This window comes from Salmo salar, chromosome 26, assembly GCF_965601325.2.
Source record: "Salmo salar chromosome 26, fSalSal1, whole genome shotgun sequence".
Taxonomy (NCBI): Eukaryota; Metazoa; Chordata; class Actinopteri; order Salmoniformes; family Salmonidae; genus Salmo; species Salmo salar.
The window spans coordinates 38,844,219-38,860,538 of record NC_138316.1 but is presented as its reverse complement, the minus strand read 5'-3'; the positions used below and the strand labels follow the sequence as shown (position 1 = coordinate 38,860,538).

Below are 16,320 nucleotides of genomic sequence, written 5' to 3'. Positions count from 1 at the left end.
CTGGGGCAGTCGAGTCATTCAGATCAGGGCTTGCGCTAAAAATATTTTTCTCGCTTTCTCAAACGTTAGCCCTATGTCCTATTACAGTAACATGTATCTGTAGCCTAATAACGTATCTGTAGCCTAATAACGTATCTGTAGCCTAATAACGTATCTGTAGCTTAATAACGTATCTGTAGCCTAATAACGTATCTGTAGCCTAATAACGTATCTGTAGCCTAATAATGTATCTGTAGCTTAATAACGTATCTGTAGCCTAATAACGTATCTGTAGCCTAATAACGTATCTGTAGCCTAATAACGTATCTGTAGCTTAATAACGTATCTGTAGCTTAATAACGTATCTGTAGCCTAATAACGTATCTGTAGCCTAATAACGTATCTGTAGCCTAATAACGTATCTGTAGCTTAATAACGTATCTGTAGCTTAATAACGTATCTGTAGCCTAATAACGTATCTGTAGCCTAATAACGTATCTGTAGCCTAATAACGTATCTGTAGCTTAATAACGTATCTGTAGCCTAATAACGTATCTGTAGCTTAATAACGTATCTGTAGCCTAATAACGTATCTGTAGCTTAATAACGTATCTGTAGCTTAATAACGTATCTGTAGCCTAATAACGTATCTTTAGCCTAATAACGTATCTGTAGCCTAATAACGTATCTGTAGCCTAATAACGTATCTGTAGCCTAAAAGTCAGCGTGGGTTTGATTCCAGCCTGCACCCTTCAGGCACAAATAACTCCATCCCCCGATTGACTTGATCAGGTTACACATTTCAAATATGGACAGTCCATAGATATTTTACCCTCTCTCTTGATAAGAAATGGCCATACCAGACACTTTTCGATAACATAAATAAAATAATAACAGTAGGCCACACCATCATTATTTTTCATTAATACAAATAGTCTAGTAAATTGCCACCGTAGATTTGCTTGGTAAAAAATGACATTCTTTACCTCTGCTGTACAGGATGCTTGTCATAAATCCCCCTTAGTCTGTTCAAAAAGGACTACGCTGTTACAATTACAATACCAACCAGAGGGCGAACATATCTTGAAAGACTTTGGTTCCGAGCAGGACTAAGGGTAACACCGATTTCATCTTTTAGGGAGCAGTAAGGGAGTGAAGTTTATTCATAGTAACGGTTACACGGAGAAAATCGGCCCTTTGAAATGAAAATGGATGGCCCTTCCTTCAACAAAATATATTTTTACCTTAATAGTGCCTAAATGCAAAAAAAATGTATTTAAAAAAAGTGACCCTCCCCTATATCCAAAATAATAATTAAACATATTGTGGGAAGTGGAGAACATGTCTACTGTTTACCATCACTTCTTGGACAGACCCGAGTCCAGAGCCTTAGATTGCAGTTTAAGAAACTGTTCTTCGTCCTGTATGCATTACATGGCATTGCAGGAATTTTGATAGTGTACAGCTGGCAACCCTCATTACGGACACCTGGCAACCATTATTACGCACACCTGGCAACCCTTATTATGCACACCTGCGCCCCATCATGAGGCACATCTGGATTTCATCACTCCCTGATTACTTCCCCTTTATCTAGCACTCCTTTGTATCACCCATTAGGTAGTATTGTTTCCTGTTTTTATGTTTTGACACGTCTCCTGTTTTTGTATTTACTCCATGTTCGTTCCTATTAAACTCATCAACTGCACCTGCTTCCTGACTCCCTGCGTCTCCTTTAAACCAATGGGAACAAATGAGTCATAGAGAGCAGAACAAGCAACGAGGTGGGCAGAGCCAAGCAGAAGTTAGAGAGATCCTATTGGTGCGTTGTAGCTGCATTTGCATATTCCATTAGTGAACACCTACTTTAAAATGGACGTGTGCTATAACTCAATTTGCCTTTGCACTCCTAAACAACACGTTTTTTTTTTTACTTTGGCACTTTCTACAAAACTTTCCACTCTGTTCGTAACAGATTCTAGTTTTGGAAACAGAAAACTCTATTGAAATCAAATGTTACTTTATGAGAATTTGCAGAATGTCGGCCAAAATCCATCTCATTCCATCTTTCCCACTGCCGGCCACTGGGCTTCCTCTCAGTACCATATTTGGTAGTGAGTGGAAATGCCAAACGGATGCTTCACATTTATACATCCGGTGAAATATCTCTCTCATAGTTCTATCTGTGATGTTACTTTCAAAAGTTAGGCCTTACTTTCCACCCCAGACAGAGTAGGCTTTCCGTCACAGGAACATGTAAGCTTTACGTGCTGGCTACTCTTCTTCTGTGGCTTAACCCAACGAGAGAAGGTCACAAGTGTTTCCCTAAAAGCTGTCTGGGTTTAAACATCTTCTATTGTACGGAAACTGAATAATTTAATAAATTGACAGCGACAGAATTAGATTACTTCCCAAGAAAAGTCCCCAAAAATGATCCTCAGCTATCGAGGGTTGTAGCTCAGCCTCTGAATGTCAAAGAAACTAAACAATGATATCTCCATATGCATCAGACGGAGTCACACCTTTCCCAGGTATTTTACAGCTTGTTCCTAACATAAAGTCTCGCAGACCAAAGCGCTGTTATAGACCACTTTATATAATCAGATCCATTTTATTTTCTTCAAAATCTTAAGAAAGGGTAGGCCTGTTTTTTTTTTTGGTTTGTTTTTTTTTACAATTTTCTTTAATAAAAGGTAGTCCTACGGGATAACCTCTCATACACCCTCAATTCGAGTCTTGGTTTTAACTTAACAGCCCTTCAGTGACACTGAGATAGGCTATTTAAAGAGTGCATGGTGGGTGGAGGAATTGCCCGACAAATCTATGGCTATAGCAGCATATACCCTAATTTCGTATGTTAAACAGGTAGGCTTACTCCCCTCCTGAACTGCCACCGTAGGCCTCCTATGCAGCACAGCCATTGTTTAAGCAGCACACAAACACTTTTGATCAGCTATCGCAGAGCAGGCCGGGGCTCAGGGTTGGAATATCCATTAGCAGTGTGTAATGCAGCCTAGTTTTATTTATACCATCCCACCAGCTATCCATAATGTCTATACATCCCATCACACATATATACATATTTACTTTTAGATGTGTGTATTGTTGTGAATTGCTAGATATTACTGCACTGTTGAAGCTAGGAACACAAGCATTTCGCTACACCGACAATAACATCTGCTAAATATGTGTATGCGACCAATAACATTTGATTATCTTAGAAATATAACTTTGCTCTGTGCTTCTACAAGCATGCACTTCGTAGCCTATAGGCTATGGATCATTTCATTGAGACCACACTAAATAGCCTACAGGCGCACTTGATATTGTGTGCCCAGTGGCGATTCACAGATGAGTGGCGACATCGGGGACACAATTGTTACTCCGTATTTCGTATATTTTTTTAATCAACTTACCTAGTAAATGCATAGTAATAAACGGGCTCTAAAATGAAGGGGGGGACTAGCTAAGTATTTGCACCTGTAAATCTTCAGACAGGTATGTTTTAATCATTGATTTTATACAACATTTAGATGCAAACCTGACAACTCGGGCGTGTACACTCTTAGAGTTACAGTTATCTTGTTATACCATCCTTATGACATCACAAAATAATAAATGATGACATGATTATTGTTTGGATCCTTACCAACCATTCCAAACATTTGGATTTCAAAACAAATGTTCCAATGTCCAATCTTTTGATGTTGAAGTTTTGGTGTCACAGTTTCTCTCTGTTGTAACGAAAGGATTTTTAACTTCTCCATACTGCAGTGCAAGAGAGAGAAAGTTTACGACCTGTCATTAAGTCCTAAAACCAGCCCAACTCCCCCTCTCCTCTGGGAGAGAGGGGGTTTGGGCTATCTGTTGTCCTGTGATCCTCACCAAGATAGAGATAGTCATGACACTATGTTTGGAATATTTATTTCTCGCACAGAATAGAATAGGTCAACTTTTGTATTATGGGGGATAGTAGATTGACATAGGCTAGTACTTTAGCTGTTCGGTAGGCCTACTCATCTTGTTGGCTGACGAAAAGTAAATTTAGACAGTTCTTCCAATATGCACCTCAGAACTGGATATGGATGTGCGCCGTTGCGTCCCCGAGTCTGTCTTCACTTGTAGCCTGTGAGAAAGACCCGATCACGTGATGGACAGCCACGTGAGTGAGAGGTGCTCACATGGCTGTCCATAGGAATTATAATGATCATATTCAGCCCAAGGGCACAATGGCTACTGGCCGCAAAAGGCATGGATTTTTTTTAAGGAGCATTACGGCCACACAGGGGATGCAGCCAGGAAATTTGAGGAATTATCAAGTGTTTGTCAGATTGTGAATGAGTCTGTACAGCCTGCGCAAAAAAAACAAAGCTGAGCTCATGCCTTTCATGCAACTTTTAAAAAATCATAATGAGAGTAGCACCATACAGCCTTAGAATGTATTAAAATCAAAATATATATATAGCCCAACATTTGCATCACAACTAAAGTTTCATAAATAACTCTAAATTAAGCATATAGGAATAGCTGTTTCTTTGTTAACTGCTCAACACAGAATTGCTGCATGTCCACACTCCCCCAAATCGTTTGGAGAAAATATTATTTATATTTTATTCAGCTATGTTAAACTATATTCTTCATACTATAAAATGATATTGTCACACCCTGACCATAGAGCGCCCTCGGGGTTCTCTATGGTGTAATAGGTCAGAGCGTGACTAGGTTTTTTTTCTAGTTATTATAGTTCTATGTTGGTGTGTGAGTATGGTTCCCAATTGTAGGCAGCTGAATATCTTTGCCTCTAATTGGGGATTATACTTAGTGTGTCCCTTTTCTCACCTGCGTGGTGGGATATTGTTTTGTGCGAGTGCCTTTGTGCGCTACGTTTTGCACGATCGTTATATCTTTTTTATTTTTTGAAGTTTCACGAGCAATAAAATGTGGAACTCTACTCACGCTGCGCCTTGGTCCAGTTATTTAAACGACGGTCATGACAGATATAAAATAATGCCTCAGAATTCTAAGCAAATCTTGTCTGCTAAATGAACTAGTGTAGCCCACAGCCATACGACATAGTCAGATTACTTTGTAAAACAATATTTGGAAGTTGATCAAATATTTTGTTAGGCTACAGCAGACTTCTTCTCTTTTTAGCAGGAGACATTTGGTTTCCAACCTGTGTTTTCCCGCAATTGTTTTAGAAATATTTAGAAAGCCCATTTTGTCTGCATACTGCATACTGCATACACTGACAGATTTGCAGCGCGTTCCCGACTGTAGGCCATGCCTTGTTATTGGGCTACACACAATCCACAGCTTGGCATTTTTTTTAAAGAAGCTGTTGATCCTCTGTGGCTAAATTAAGGGCATTTTCATGGTGTAGTAGGCTATTCTGAATTATTTCAGAATGGCAGGTCCTACTGCCTGTTAACACACAGTCTAGTTCAAAGTGAATGATGGCAGGCCCTACTGCCTGTAAACACACAGTCCAGCTCAAAGTGAATGATGGCATACTCCAAGCTGGCTGAGTGCCAACCTTAGCACAACAACGGTGAGGAGCTTGCACCGAGCGCACCGGGCTGTGAGTGCGCATGGGCAACACCGTGCGCACCACCGCATAATACGGTGCTTGTACAGTCACTCGCTCCCCACGGTAAGCACGGGGAGTTGGCTCAGGTCTTACACCCGCCTTAGCCAATCTACCCGTGTGCCCCCCGCCCCCCACAATTTTTTTTTTTGCCGCTGCCTCTCGGGCTCCTGTAGCTCTCTTAGCCGTTCTTCCCAGTATCGCCGTTCCGCCTTCGCTGCCTCTATCTCCTCCGGCGGGCGGCGATACTCTCCCGGCCTTGTCCAAGGTCCTGCCCCATCCAGGATCTCTTCCCAGGTCCAGTCCTCTGAACCACACTGCTTGGTCCCACTCGTCTTCCTGGTGAGCGCACGCTGCTTGGCTTTCTTTTGGTGGGATCTTCTGTCACGAGTGCTGTCTTCGAATTCCCTGTCAAAGATCAGCCAAGGCGCAGCGTGCCGGTAGTTCCACATATTTTATTTGTGAACTTGAACAAAACAATAAACAGGTGAAACTGAAACAAATGTGACGTTCTGGGGCTGCTCACACACAGCTGCACAAAAACAAGATCCCACAAAAACACAGGGAAAACAGGCTGCCTAAGTATGGCTTCCAATCAGAGACAACGAGAGACAGCTGCCTCTGATTGGAAACCATACCCGGCCAAAACATAGAAAACAAAACATAGAATGCCCACCCTCCTATCACACCCTGACCTAACTAAACAGAGAAAACACAGCTCTCCTAGGTCAGAGCATGACACCTTCAGTTATGCACATCAACAACCACAAGATAAACAACTAATACTAGCCAGAGCGAGATGAGCTAAAATCTTGTGATCATTGCCCTTGCAAGTTTGATTGTATTGACATTCCCAGCCATAGTTACATTCGTCCAGTTTCGTCCCAAAATATTGAGTGATTGAAACTGAAACAATGCATCCCGATTTAAGTGGAGGCAGCAAACAATGTACCAGGCCAACTGTGATTTACAACTTGATAGCAATATTTTTTGGACTACCAAGAAATGTACAGTGCATATTGAAATTATTCAGACCCCTTAACTTTTTCCACATTTTGTTTCGTTACAGCCTTATTCTAAAATGGATTAAATAAATAAAAAAATCCTCATCAATCTACACACAATACCCCATAATGACAAAGCGAAAACAGGTATTCAGACCCTTTGCTATAAGACTCGAAATTGAGCTCAGGTGCAGCCTGTTTACATTGATCATCCTTGAAATGTTTCTACAACTTGATTGGATCCCACATGTGGTAAATTCAATTGATTGGACATGATTTGAAAGACACACACCTGTCTATATAAGGAATTGTCCGTAGAGCTCCGAGACATGATTGTGTCGATGCACAGATCTGGGGTATAAAAAAATGCCTGCAGCATTGATGGTCCCCAAGAACACAGTGTTCTCCATCATTCTTATATGGAAGAAGTTTGGAACCACAAAGACTCTTCCTAGAGCTGGCCGCCCAGCCAAAGTGAGCAATCAGGGGAAAAGGGCCTTGGTCAGGGAGGTGACAAAGAACACGATGGTCACTCTGACAGAGCTTCAGAGCTCCTCTGTGGCAATGCGAGAACCTTCCAGAAAGACAACCATCTCTGCAACACTTCACCAATCAGGCCTTTATGGTAGAGTGGCCAGATGGAAGCCTCTCCTCAGTAAAAGACACATGACAGCCCGCTTGGAGTTTGCCAAAAGGCACCTAAAGGACTCTCAGACCATGAGAAACAAGATTCTCTGGTCTGATGAAACCAAGATTGAACTCTTTAGCCTGAATGCCAAGCGTCACGTCTGGAGGAAACCTGGCACCATCCCTAAGGTGAAGCATGGTGGTGGCAGCATCATGCTGTGGGGATGTTTTTCAGCGGCAGGGACTGGGAGACTAGTCAGGATTGCAGGAAAGATGAACGGAGCAAAGTACAGAGAGATCCTTGATGAACACCTTTTCCAGAGTGCTCAGGACCTCAGACTGGGGTGAAGGTTCACCTTCCAACAGGACAAGGACCCTAAGCACAAAGCCAAGACAATGCAGGAGTGGCTTCGGGACAAGTGTCTGAATTTCCTTGAGTGGCCCAGTCAGAGCCCGGACTTGAACCCAATCTAACATTTCTGGAGAGACCTGAAAATATCTGTGCAGCTCTTCTCCTTATTCCAACCTGACAGAGCTTGAGAGGATCTGCATAGAAGAATGGGAGAAACTTGCCAAATACAGGTGTGCGAAGCTTGTAGCGTCATACCCAAGAAGACTCAAGGCTGTAATCACTGCCAAAGGTGCTTCAACAAAGTACTGAGTAAAGGTCTGAATACTTATGTAAATGTTATATTTCATTTTTTTTTTTTTTTAATACATTTGCTAACATTTCTAAAAACCTGTTTTTGCTTTGTCATTATGGGTTATTGTGTGTAGATTGATGAGGGAAAAAAACGATTTAATCCATTTTAGAATACGGCTGTAACGTAACAAAATGTGGAAAAAGTCAAGGTCTGAATACTTTCCGAATGCACTGTATTGGTGAATTATATTATTCATGCATTGAACTGCATCCATCTATTCTCCCAACAATGCCTTACTGTATGTCATGGAATTTTGAGTGAAATAGAACCTTTTTTAAAAACCTCTTATTAAGTTGGTTTTGTAGCATGATCTGGGAATTTTATATTTTGTATTGATATTATGATTGTCTGTTTGTTTCATATCTGCAAAGTAGTTAAAGTGGAACTGACATTGTTTTAAGGCCCCAATTAAATCATCTATAGATAAAGAAAAACTGCACTGCAGGTTCACTCAGAATGAACAAACTGTTCATCTCATGGAATTTATGGAAGGTAATCGACACAACCATTCCTGTCCTTATAATTAAAAATAGCTTAAACAATCTGAATGAATCTGCAATGTGTTTTTTCCTATTATGTGCAATTGATTTGGAACCTAATTTAGTTTAAGAAAAAAAAAGGGGAAAAAATAAAGAAAAATGTTAAATGAAGATGCTTTTGTCTTTCCAGTCATTTTAAAAGTGTGCGCTCTTCCTTCTCTGTTCCAGCACCCAGCCATAAGGGTTCATGTCCAGTTGGAGCATGTTCATGATCCATGGGTCTCCCTGGGCCCCCTTGATGAACTCCTCCAGGGTGATGTGACCTGTATGGGCCATCACAACAGAAAGGTTGTCCAGAAAACAAGGCAGACAGACAGACTGGAAGTTTCTGTACAGGCCTACAGCACACCTGGACAAGCAGACCAGGGCCACGTTCAGTAGGAAAACGTTGTGGAACGTTGCAGATAAACATGTCATGAATAGAGCTGACATGACTACATGTAGAAGAAAACAAGAGGGATTTCGAAACATATCTATCTGTTTGTTCCACAACATTGGGCTCTGCTGAATTTGCCCCCAATACTGCACATAATGTAAACATTCAGACTGAGTATGCACCTACCGTCATTGTCCACATCCACAGTCTTCAGTATTCTTTCACACACTTCATTCACCGACAGCTGCATACCCTCCTGCTCTCTCTTGGACGTCGTCTTTAATCGATATATACTCTAGGGGGGAAATTAAGAAGCAACAGTGTGTAACCAATACATACAGTCTATGGTTCTAAATTATTTGGGACAAGATCATTCACAAAGTAAGAGGGCCTAAAAACCTTTACTATTGTTAGGCCTAACTTACATCAATAGCACCTGTTTGCAGGTGTGCATTCACACTTAATGTTTTTACACATCAAAGTTGTTTTAGATTTGTAATTTAAACCACACCTCATGCCAAAAGTAGCCTACACACACACATACACACAGAATTGGCTCATCAGAATTGTTAAAAGTTAGCCATCTGAACAGAAAGTTTTAACTGATAAACTGATTGTCTGCTTCGGCTTATTTATCACCACTGAAGAAGACACTCCCATAAGACCCTTGGATAATTTAATCACTAGACACCGTAGTGACCTTGTGGAATCCTCGGGCGACCTTCACTGGGTGCTTACATCAATAATAGCTCGCAGTTCTGTCCTATCTACATAGCCGTTGCCGTCCTTGTCGTATACTTTAAATGACCAGCGTAATTTGTGCTCCAAGTCCCCCCGGAAAACCAGATTCAAGGCTGCCACAAACTCCAGAAAATCAATGGTGTTATCCTGAAAAGACATAGACAAATTGAAAACAATCGTTTTTTTCCCTAAACTTAGAAAAACGGTGCCCGTGTTCATTTGCAAGGATATAGAAAACTATAAACTCAGAAACATACAGCATACAATAGGCTATCTCACCCCATTCTTGTCAAAAGCTCGAAACATACTCTCCGCATACTCAGAGACTTCCCCAGTTGGGTCGACGCCAAAAAAACGCTTGAACTCGTGGATAAATAAAACACCGCTCGGGCACTCCGTCACAAACTTTTTGTACATGTCCTGGAGCGCCTTGACATCGATCTCTGGGTCATTCTGCTCCGTGTGGTGCGTCTGTCCCATGTTGGCAGGCAGGTGGTTGGGGGAGCGCTGTCCTCTGTTCTGAAGCTCCTTGGTGCTGAGTCTCTGCAGTAGGCCTACTAAAAGAGGTCATTAAACAGGAGGGACTCCCGAGTTGGTGTCAGTAATTAGGAAGGACTCGATCATGAAAGCACTTGAACTGATAAGAGGTTGGACACAGAGGCTTCACTAATGTTCCAGTCAGGTGACTTGGAGCAGCTTTAGAACAGGAATTATGTCAGACAGGTTTCCCCAGGCCCCAAGGGTTGTGAATTGATAAAAACGTATGGTACCCTAGCCTATAGTCCCTGTATATACCCTCATGTCAGCTTGTCCTGAACATTATTCAAGGTAATGCCGACCTAGACACTCTCTCCTCAATTCAAATGATCATACAACTCCCCAAATGCTTTAATTAATCTGAAATGGAATTCATTAAAACAAATAAAACTCAATCTAGTACCCATGATAGACTGAAAATACTATTTAATGAGGCTGTACCACCCCATCTCATTCTTTCTACTGATTCTATTTATAAGCTGTCAAGACTGTCATGACAGCACAGCAATTGAATCAATAGAAAACACAAAGCCCCTCAGACCAAGCTAATTTGTCTGGTAAAGTCCCTCAGTATGTGATTCTCATCCTGTGGTTAATTCTTCACAGTCTTTCACTGTGGAACCATGGAGCTGCTGATCAACCAATCACTATGAAGGAATCGTCCATAACCAGTGGTCCATGGATTATGCCAGAGGACATTCATTACTGCCATGTAAGCATTTCACATCGAAAGCAATTGTCCTTAAAGGGGTTCCCAGCTTGATGCCCGCAAATCTTCTCAGAACAGAACATCTTAACATAACAGAGAAGTCAATTAGGTGAGTGAATGCCAGGCCTTTCACAACCAGCCTGGTTCATTTTCATTGGGCACCAAAGGGAACAAAACAGATTGAAACAGGGAGGGACTGCCTGAACTTGTCCAATAAGAAAGGCTTGTTTTCATTTTCTGTTGTAAAACACTTTCCTACGTCAACTACAGTATGCCCTAATGAATACAACCTAGGCCAGCCATAGAACAACAATGTTGATAGTCATTTACATCCGGTGGGCACACACACATTTTGAAGTTGTTTTCTGGAATTGGTATTTGTATTTATTATGGAGCCCCATTAGCTGCTGTCAAGACAATGTAATGTGTCTGAATGCTGAAACAGTCAGGTAGGCTAGATACCCAAGCTAGGGACCTCATATGCTATACAAAACATTCTGACATTGATTTGACTGTAAATTGCACAACATGTCGTAATCCACGTCAAAGCTGTAACGTAGGCCTTTTCACCTTGAACTGAGATGCACTTACTGGGCCATGGCCAGATTGAGCTCCATGTCTGTCCTTATTCCTTAAACAGTCTCAATGTTGTTTTTCCTGGACTGGATGTCTCCCCGGGTGAAGCTAAGAGGCTCTCGGCCAAGCTAGATTTGTAGATGGAAGACTGGTATATCAAGCTCCCTAATGGGATTGTGGCGCTGCAAGGCTAATGCATCAGGCTAGGCTACACTGAGCTAAAGAAAATATAAAGCAAACCTGGGTCATATTCATTAGGGCACACTGTAGCAAAACGAGCTCATATAGTACCTCCCAGTTTCAAACAGTTTTTTTCAGTTTCGTGCCTAGTGAATCCGACCCTGTATATTTTCCAGTGGGTCAGTCCATAATAAGGGAAGCCTATAAAAGCACCTCCCACTGGGCAAAAACTTTTTGCATTAAAGTTGTTCGCATGTAATTTCAACCAAAAATTGTAATCTGATGACGTTGAAACAATGTGGGAAACTGATTGGATTTGCAAAAAGGTGTCAACGTAAGGCAACTTCAGATTTTTTTCACCCAACATTTTTATTACCTAGTTGGCTAGGGGATTCAAACCAGCGGCCTTTTCAGTTACTAGCCCAACACTCTTAACCGCTAGGCTATATTCAAAGGTTGTTTGTTATCCATTTTATAATTGGTACAATAGCGTTCATTTCACAGTGGCAGGCTGGCAGGAATCCAGCAGTGGATCCTAAACAAAAGCTATATTGGAATAATGAGGTAAGGTGTGGATAAAGTAAGCCATTAGTCCAAATCTCATTAAAGTATATCTAAGGCATATTCATTAGTAAAAATACTTTAATTTACTGTGGAATTTCAAAGTCATACCCCCTAAACCACATTTTGCCTATTCATTCTCTATGACTACCTCTGAACATAGTTGGCAAAACAACACAGATCTGGTAGTAGCCTAAAAGTAAAAAGTTGCGTGAAAAAAATGAAAGAAAATAAATGAAAGTCCTTATGTGGATGACTTTTTGCAAATCCAATCAGATTTCTATGTAGATTCAACATTATCACATAAAATGTTTGTTGAACTGATGTGGAAACAATGTTGATATAACCAGTTTGTGCCCAGCGGGATAGCGTTCAGGTCCCTGGCACAAATAGCTTGAGAAACTCTGACCTTGCCTGCTGTGTCCTTGTCCTCACTAACTCTTATTTGACCAAGATTGTTTGTGTGTATGTATTAATATGTAGGCTACGTGTGCTTTATTGTAAAAATGTTTTTTTTTTTTTAAATACTTCTTTGTTTATAAATCAAAAATCAAATCAAACTTTATTTGTCATGAAATGCTTACTTACATGGTAAGGTCTACACTTGTTGTATTTGGTGCATGTGACAAAGTTTGATTTGATTTTTGATTTAAAAACAACAGAGTAAAAAACATTTTTGGGGGGGTTATGATCGGCTTAACAATGTCTTCGTAAACAAACAATGTATAGCTTCAGAATATGGCAAAATCTGTCATGTTGCTCTCATTGACTGTCAGCCCTTGTATCCATTACTCTACATTTGAAATCTGTTACACTTACAGTATACAGTCCCATCCCCCAGTTTAAGTATCGGGGTTGCCGCTGGGCTGAAGCAAAATCCCAAACTGCCCCTTTAAGTCTAGATTGGCAGTGCGTACAAGATGCTGCTGTACAGTAAGCCTAGATCCTTGACATTTGAAAACAGAAATGTACCCATGTGAAATGATGCAGAGCCTGTGTGCCATCAGGGAAATTTCAAAGGTGCATTGGAGGAAGTTCAGTGCGCAGCGGGCAAGACGCTTTCACAGCACTAGAATGAATCCCAGCCAAATTGTTTGGGCCAACCCTTCAGATTCTAAACCATTGTTCTGTAATATCAATTACCTCGCTCTTGAAGGTGCATTTACATCACCAGTAATCCAGTAAGGTTGTGCAAAGGTACAGGAAGGCAGGCAGGCTCAGGGTCAGCAGAGGTCAGTAATCCAAATTAGGGGGGCAAAGGTACAGGACGGCAGGCAGACTCAGGGTCAGGGCAGGCAGATAAGGTCAACACCGGGAAAACTAGAAAACAGGAACAATCAAGAGACAGGAACGGAGGGGAAAACACTGGTAGGCTTGTAGAAACAAAACGAACTGGCAACAGACAAACAAAGTACACAGGTATAAATACACAGGGGATAATGGGGAAGATGGGTGACACCTGGAGGGGGGTGGAGACAATCACAAAGACAGGTGAAACAGATCAGGGTGTGACAGTACCCCCCCTAGGGCGCATACCTGGTTGCATACCTGGTTGACCGGGGTGTCGGCGTTGGAAATCCGAAATGAGGCCTGGGTCCAGGATGTCCCTGGTGGGGACAGGAGACAAAGGGCTGTGAGCCATGGGTTTAACTCTGGATACATGAAAGGTGGGATGTATGCAAACGGTACGGGGCAACAGAAGACGAACAGCAGAGGGGCTAATAATTTTGGAGATGGGAATCGGGCCGATAAACCGGGGGGAGAGTTTGCGGGATTCCACCCGGAGGGGCAGATCCTGGTTGAATAGCCATACCTTCTGCCCGAGATGATACCAGGGAGCCCGGGTCCGATGGCAATCCGCTTGTCATGAATACCTGCAGGTGGTCTTGAGGAGGGCTGACCGGGCTCTCCTCCAGGTATGACGACAGCGGCGGGAAAACATCTGGGCAGAAGGTATGCCGACCTCTTCTTCCTACTCGGGGAAGAGCGGGAGCTGATACCCCAGGGAACACTCCAAGGGCGATAGGCCCGTGGCAGAGCAGAGAAGGGTGTTGCGGGTGTATTCCACCCAGACAAGCTGCTGGCTCCAGGTGGTGGGGTTGGCGGAGACCAGGCAGCGCAGAGTAGTCTCGAGGTCTTGGTTGGCACCCCCCCCCCCCCCGACTGGCCGTTGGACTGGGTGTGGAACCCAGAGGACAGGCTGGCCGATGACCCAATGAGGGTGCAGAAGGCCTTCCAGAACTGAGGACCTCGGTTGGAGACCATGTCCACGTGGGCAGTCCAGGGATCCGGAAGACGTCCTGCACCATGAGCTGGGCCATCTTCTTGGGCAAGGGTAGTTTGGGAAGAAGAATGAAGTGGTTGGCTTTGGAAAACCGGTCGACCACAGTCAGGATGGCAGTGTTGCCCTCAGATGGGGGGAGACCCGTGACACAATCCAGGGATATGTGGGACCAGGGATGGTGAGGGACAGGCAGTGTTTAAATAAGACCAGCTGGAGCTTGCCGAGGAGTCTTGTTCTGAGCACAGACCGTGCAAGCGGCGACAAACGCTGCGACATCTGGAACCATAGTAGGCCACCAAAAGCATTGTCACACAAAGGCCAGGGTCCAATTGGAGCCCGGGTGGCAGGCAAGCCTGGAGGAATGGGCCCACTCCAGGTCCGCGGAGTGGACAGTGTTGTGGAAAATATTGAATCAAATACTTCTCAGATACCGGAGTTTGTGAATTCAAAAATACTTTATTACAGAGAGTAACAAAGCTGAGCAATTACATGGAAGAACCAACTCTTCATTCTTAGTACTTGGCATTTATACAGTCTTATCCTTACATAACATCATCACTCCACTTTACGAATCTTGTTGTCTTACATAGTTTCCATTCTCTTATTGGCTCAGACATTGGGGCATAGATTATATTGGTGGCGTGACATGCATACTCCTACTGTTGCCTATCACTGATTAGCTAATGTTCCTGTCCAAAGGTCTTCACAAGTTCAGGCCGATGTGGTCTATGTATGATTTACCCATGTGCATGTCAGTAGCCTTCACAAGATCAGACATGGACCAGACCAGACACGTCTTGTTGGTTTACCTTGCCTAATCCACACAGATTCTGCTTACGTTCTTTTACATGTCCAATGGTCAATTCGATGTTGATCCAGCTTTGTACACTCACATGGGCTTCAGCCTTCATTCTGCTTACACATGTCTAATATTTAAACTTATATCGATTATCCTTTCTACTTCAATGAGAACAGTATATTTACTAAGAATCACCAGATGATTGGGTAATCCTCCCACATAATCCCCCCTATGGGACTGTCATAGTTCCAAAAAACATAATTTTCCAGCATAAATGAGAACCAGAGCACCTTCTGTAATGTTATTGACGCAATCTACCTCTTATTCATTTTAACAATCTTAGCACGAGTTACTCAATCACACTGGTTGAGTCAGGTTATCTCAGTTGAATACAAGAAAAATAGTAAACAATAAAATCAATAAACTAAACATCCTAAACCCTTATGTCATTCTCAATATGATACCTAAACATATTGCCCTTCCTCACAGACACCTCTCTAACAAAATTTTTTGACATAAGTGAAAATCCTGTTAGAGATTGAGGGCAAACCCTATGTCACATACATGGTGAAAAGATATTCAGAAGGTCTAACATCATTTATCATTCAGCAACTGTTACATTGAGTACATGGTTATACTTTGTTATACTATGTCTCAGCCTCCAGTATTTATGCTGCAGTAGTTTATGTGTCGGGGGGCTAGGGTCAGTCTGTTACATCTGGAGTATTTCTCTTGTCTTATCCGGTGTCCTGTGTGAATTTAAATATGCTCTCTCTAATTCTCTCTTTCTCTCTTTCTGTCTTTCTCTCGGAGGACCTGAGCCCTAGGACCATGCCTCAGGACTACCTGGTATGATGACTCCTTGCTGTCCCCAGTCCACCTGTCCGTGCTGCTGCTCCAGTTTCAACTGTTCTGCCTGCGGCTATGGAACCCTGACCTGTTCACCGGACGTGCTTGTTGCACCCTCGACAACTACTATGATTATTATTATTTGACCATGCTGGTCATTTGTGAACATTTTAACATCTTGACCATGTTCTGTTATAATATCCACCCTGCACAGCCAGAAGAGGACTGGCCACCCCTCATAGCCTGGTTACTCTCTAGGTTTCTTCCT

At 42.5% G+C, this 16,320-nt stretch overlaps 1 protein-coding gene across 2 annotated transcripts; it reads right to left on the bottom strand.

Annotated features, from left to right (window-relative positions):
- Positions 1-6,001: 6,001 nt before the first annotated feature.
- On the bottom strand, positions 6,002-14,890 carry LOC106587698 (guanylyl cyclase-activating protein 2-like). 2 transcript variants are annotated; one of them, XM_045708473.2, is made up of 7 exons: positions 13,934-14,890; positions 13,657-13,727; positions 13,264-13,440; positions 9,837-10,114; positions 9,555-9,704; positions 9,003-9,111; positions 6,002-8,703 (listed from the first exon to the last, which is right to left on the bottom strand). In XM_045708473.2, exons 3-7 carry the CDS (start codon positions 13,280-13,282, stop codon positions 8,576-8,578), a joined length of 684 nt encoding a protein of 227 aa, XP_045564429.1. In that variant the 5' UTR covers positions 13,283-13,440; positions 13,657-13,727; positions 13,934-14,890; the 3' UTR covers positions 6,002-8,575. The 2 variants fall into 2 exon arrangements, with proteins under 2 accessions (XP_045564429.1, XP_045564430.1); XM_045708474.2 differs by having other exon boundaries at positions 13,669-13,727.
- Positions 14,891-16,320: the final 1,430 nt, after the last annotated feature.

Coding starts and splice junctions, on each gene's coding strand:
- LOC106587698 (XM_045708473.2), bottom strand. Junction 9,705..9,836: donor GAGCTTTTGACAAGAATGGG/GTGAGATAGCCT, acceptor ATGTCTTTTCAG/GATAACACCATTGATTTTCT. Junction 9,112..9,554: donor AACTGCGAGCTATTATTGAT/GTAAGCACCCAG, acceptor TTTCCCCCCTAG/AGTATATATCGATTAAAGAC.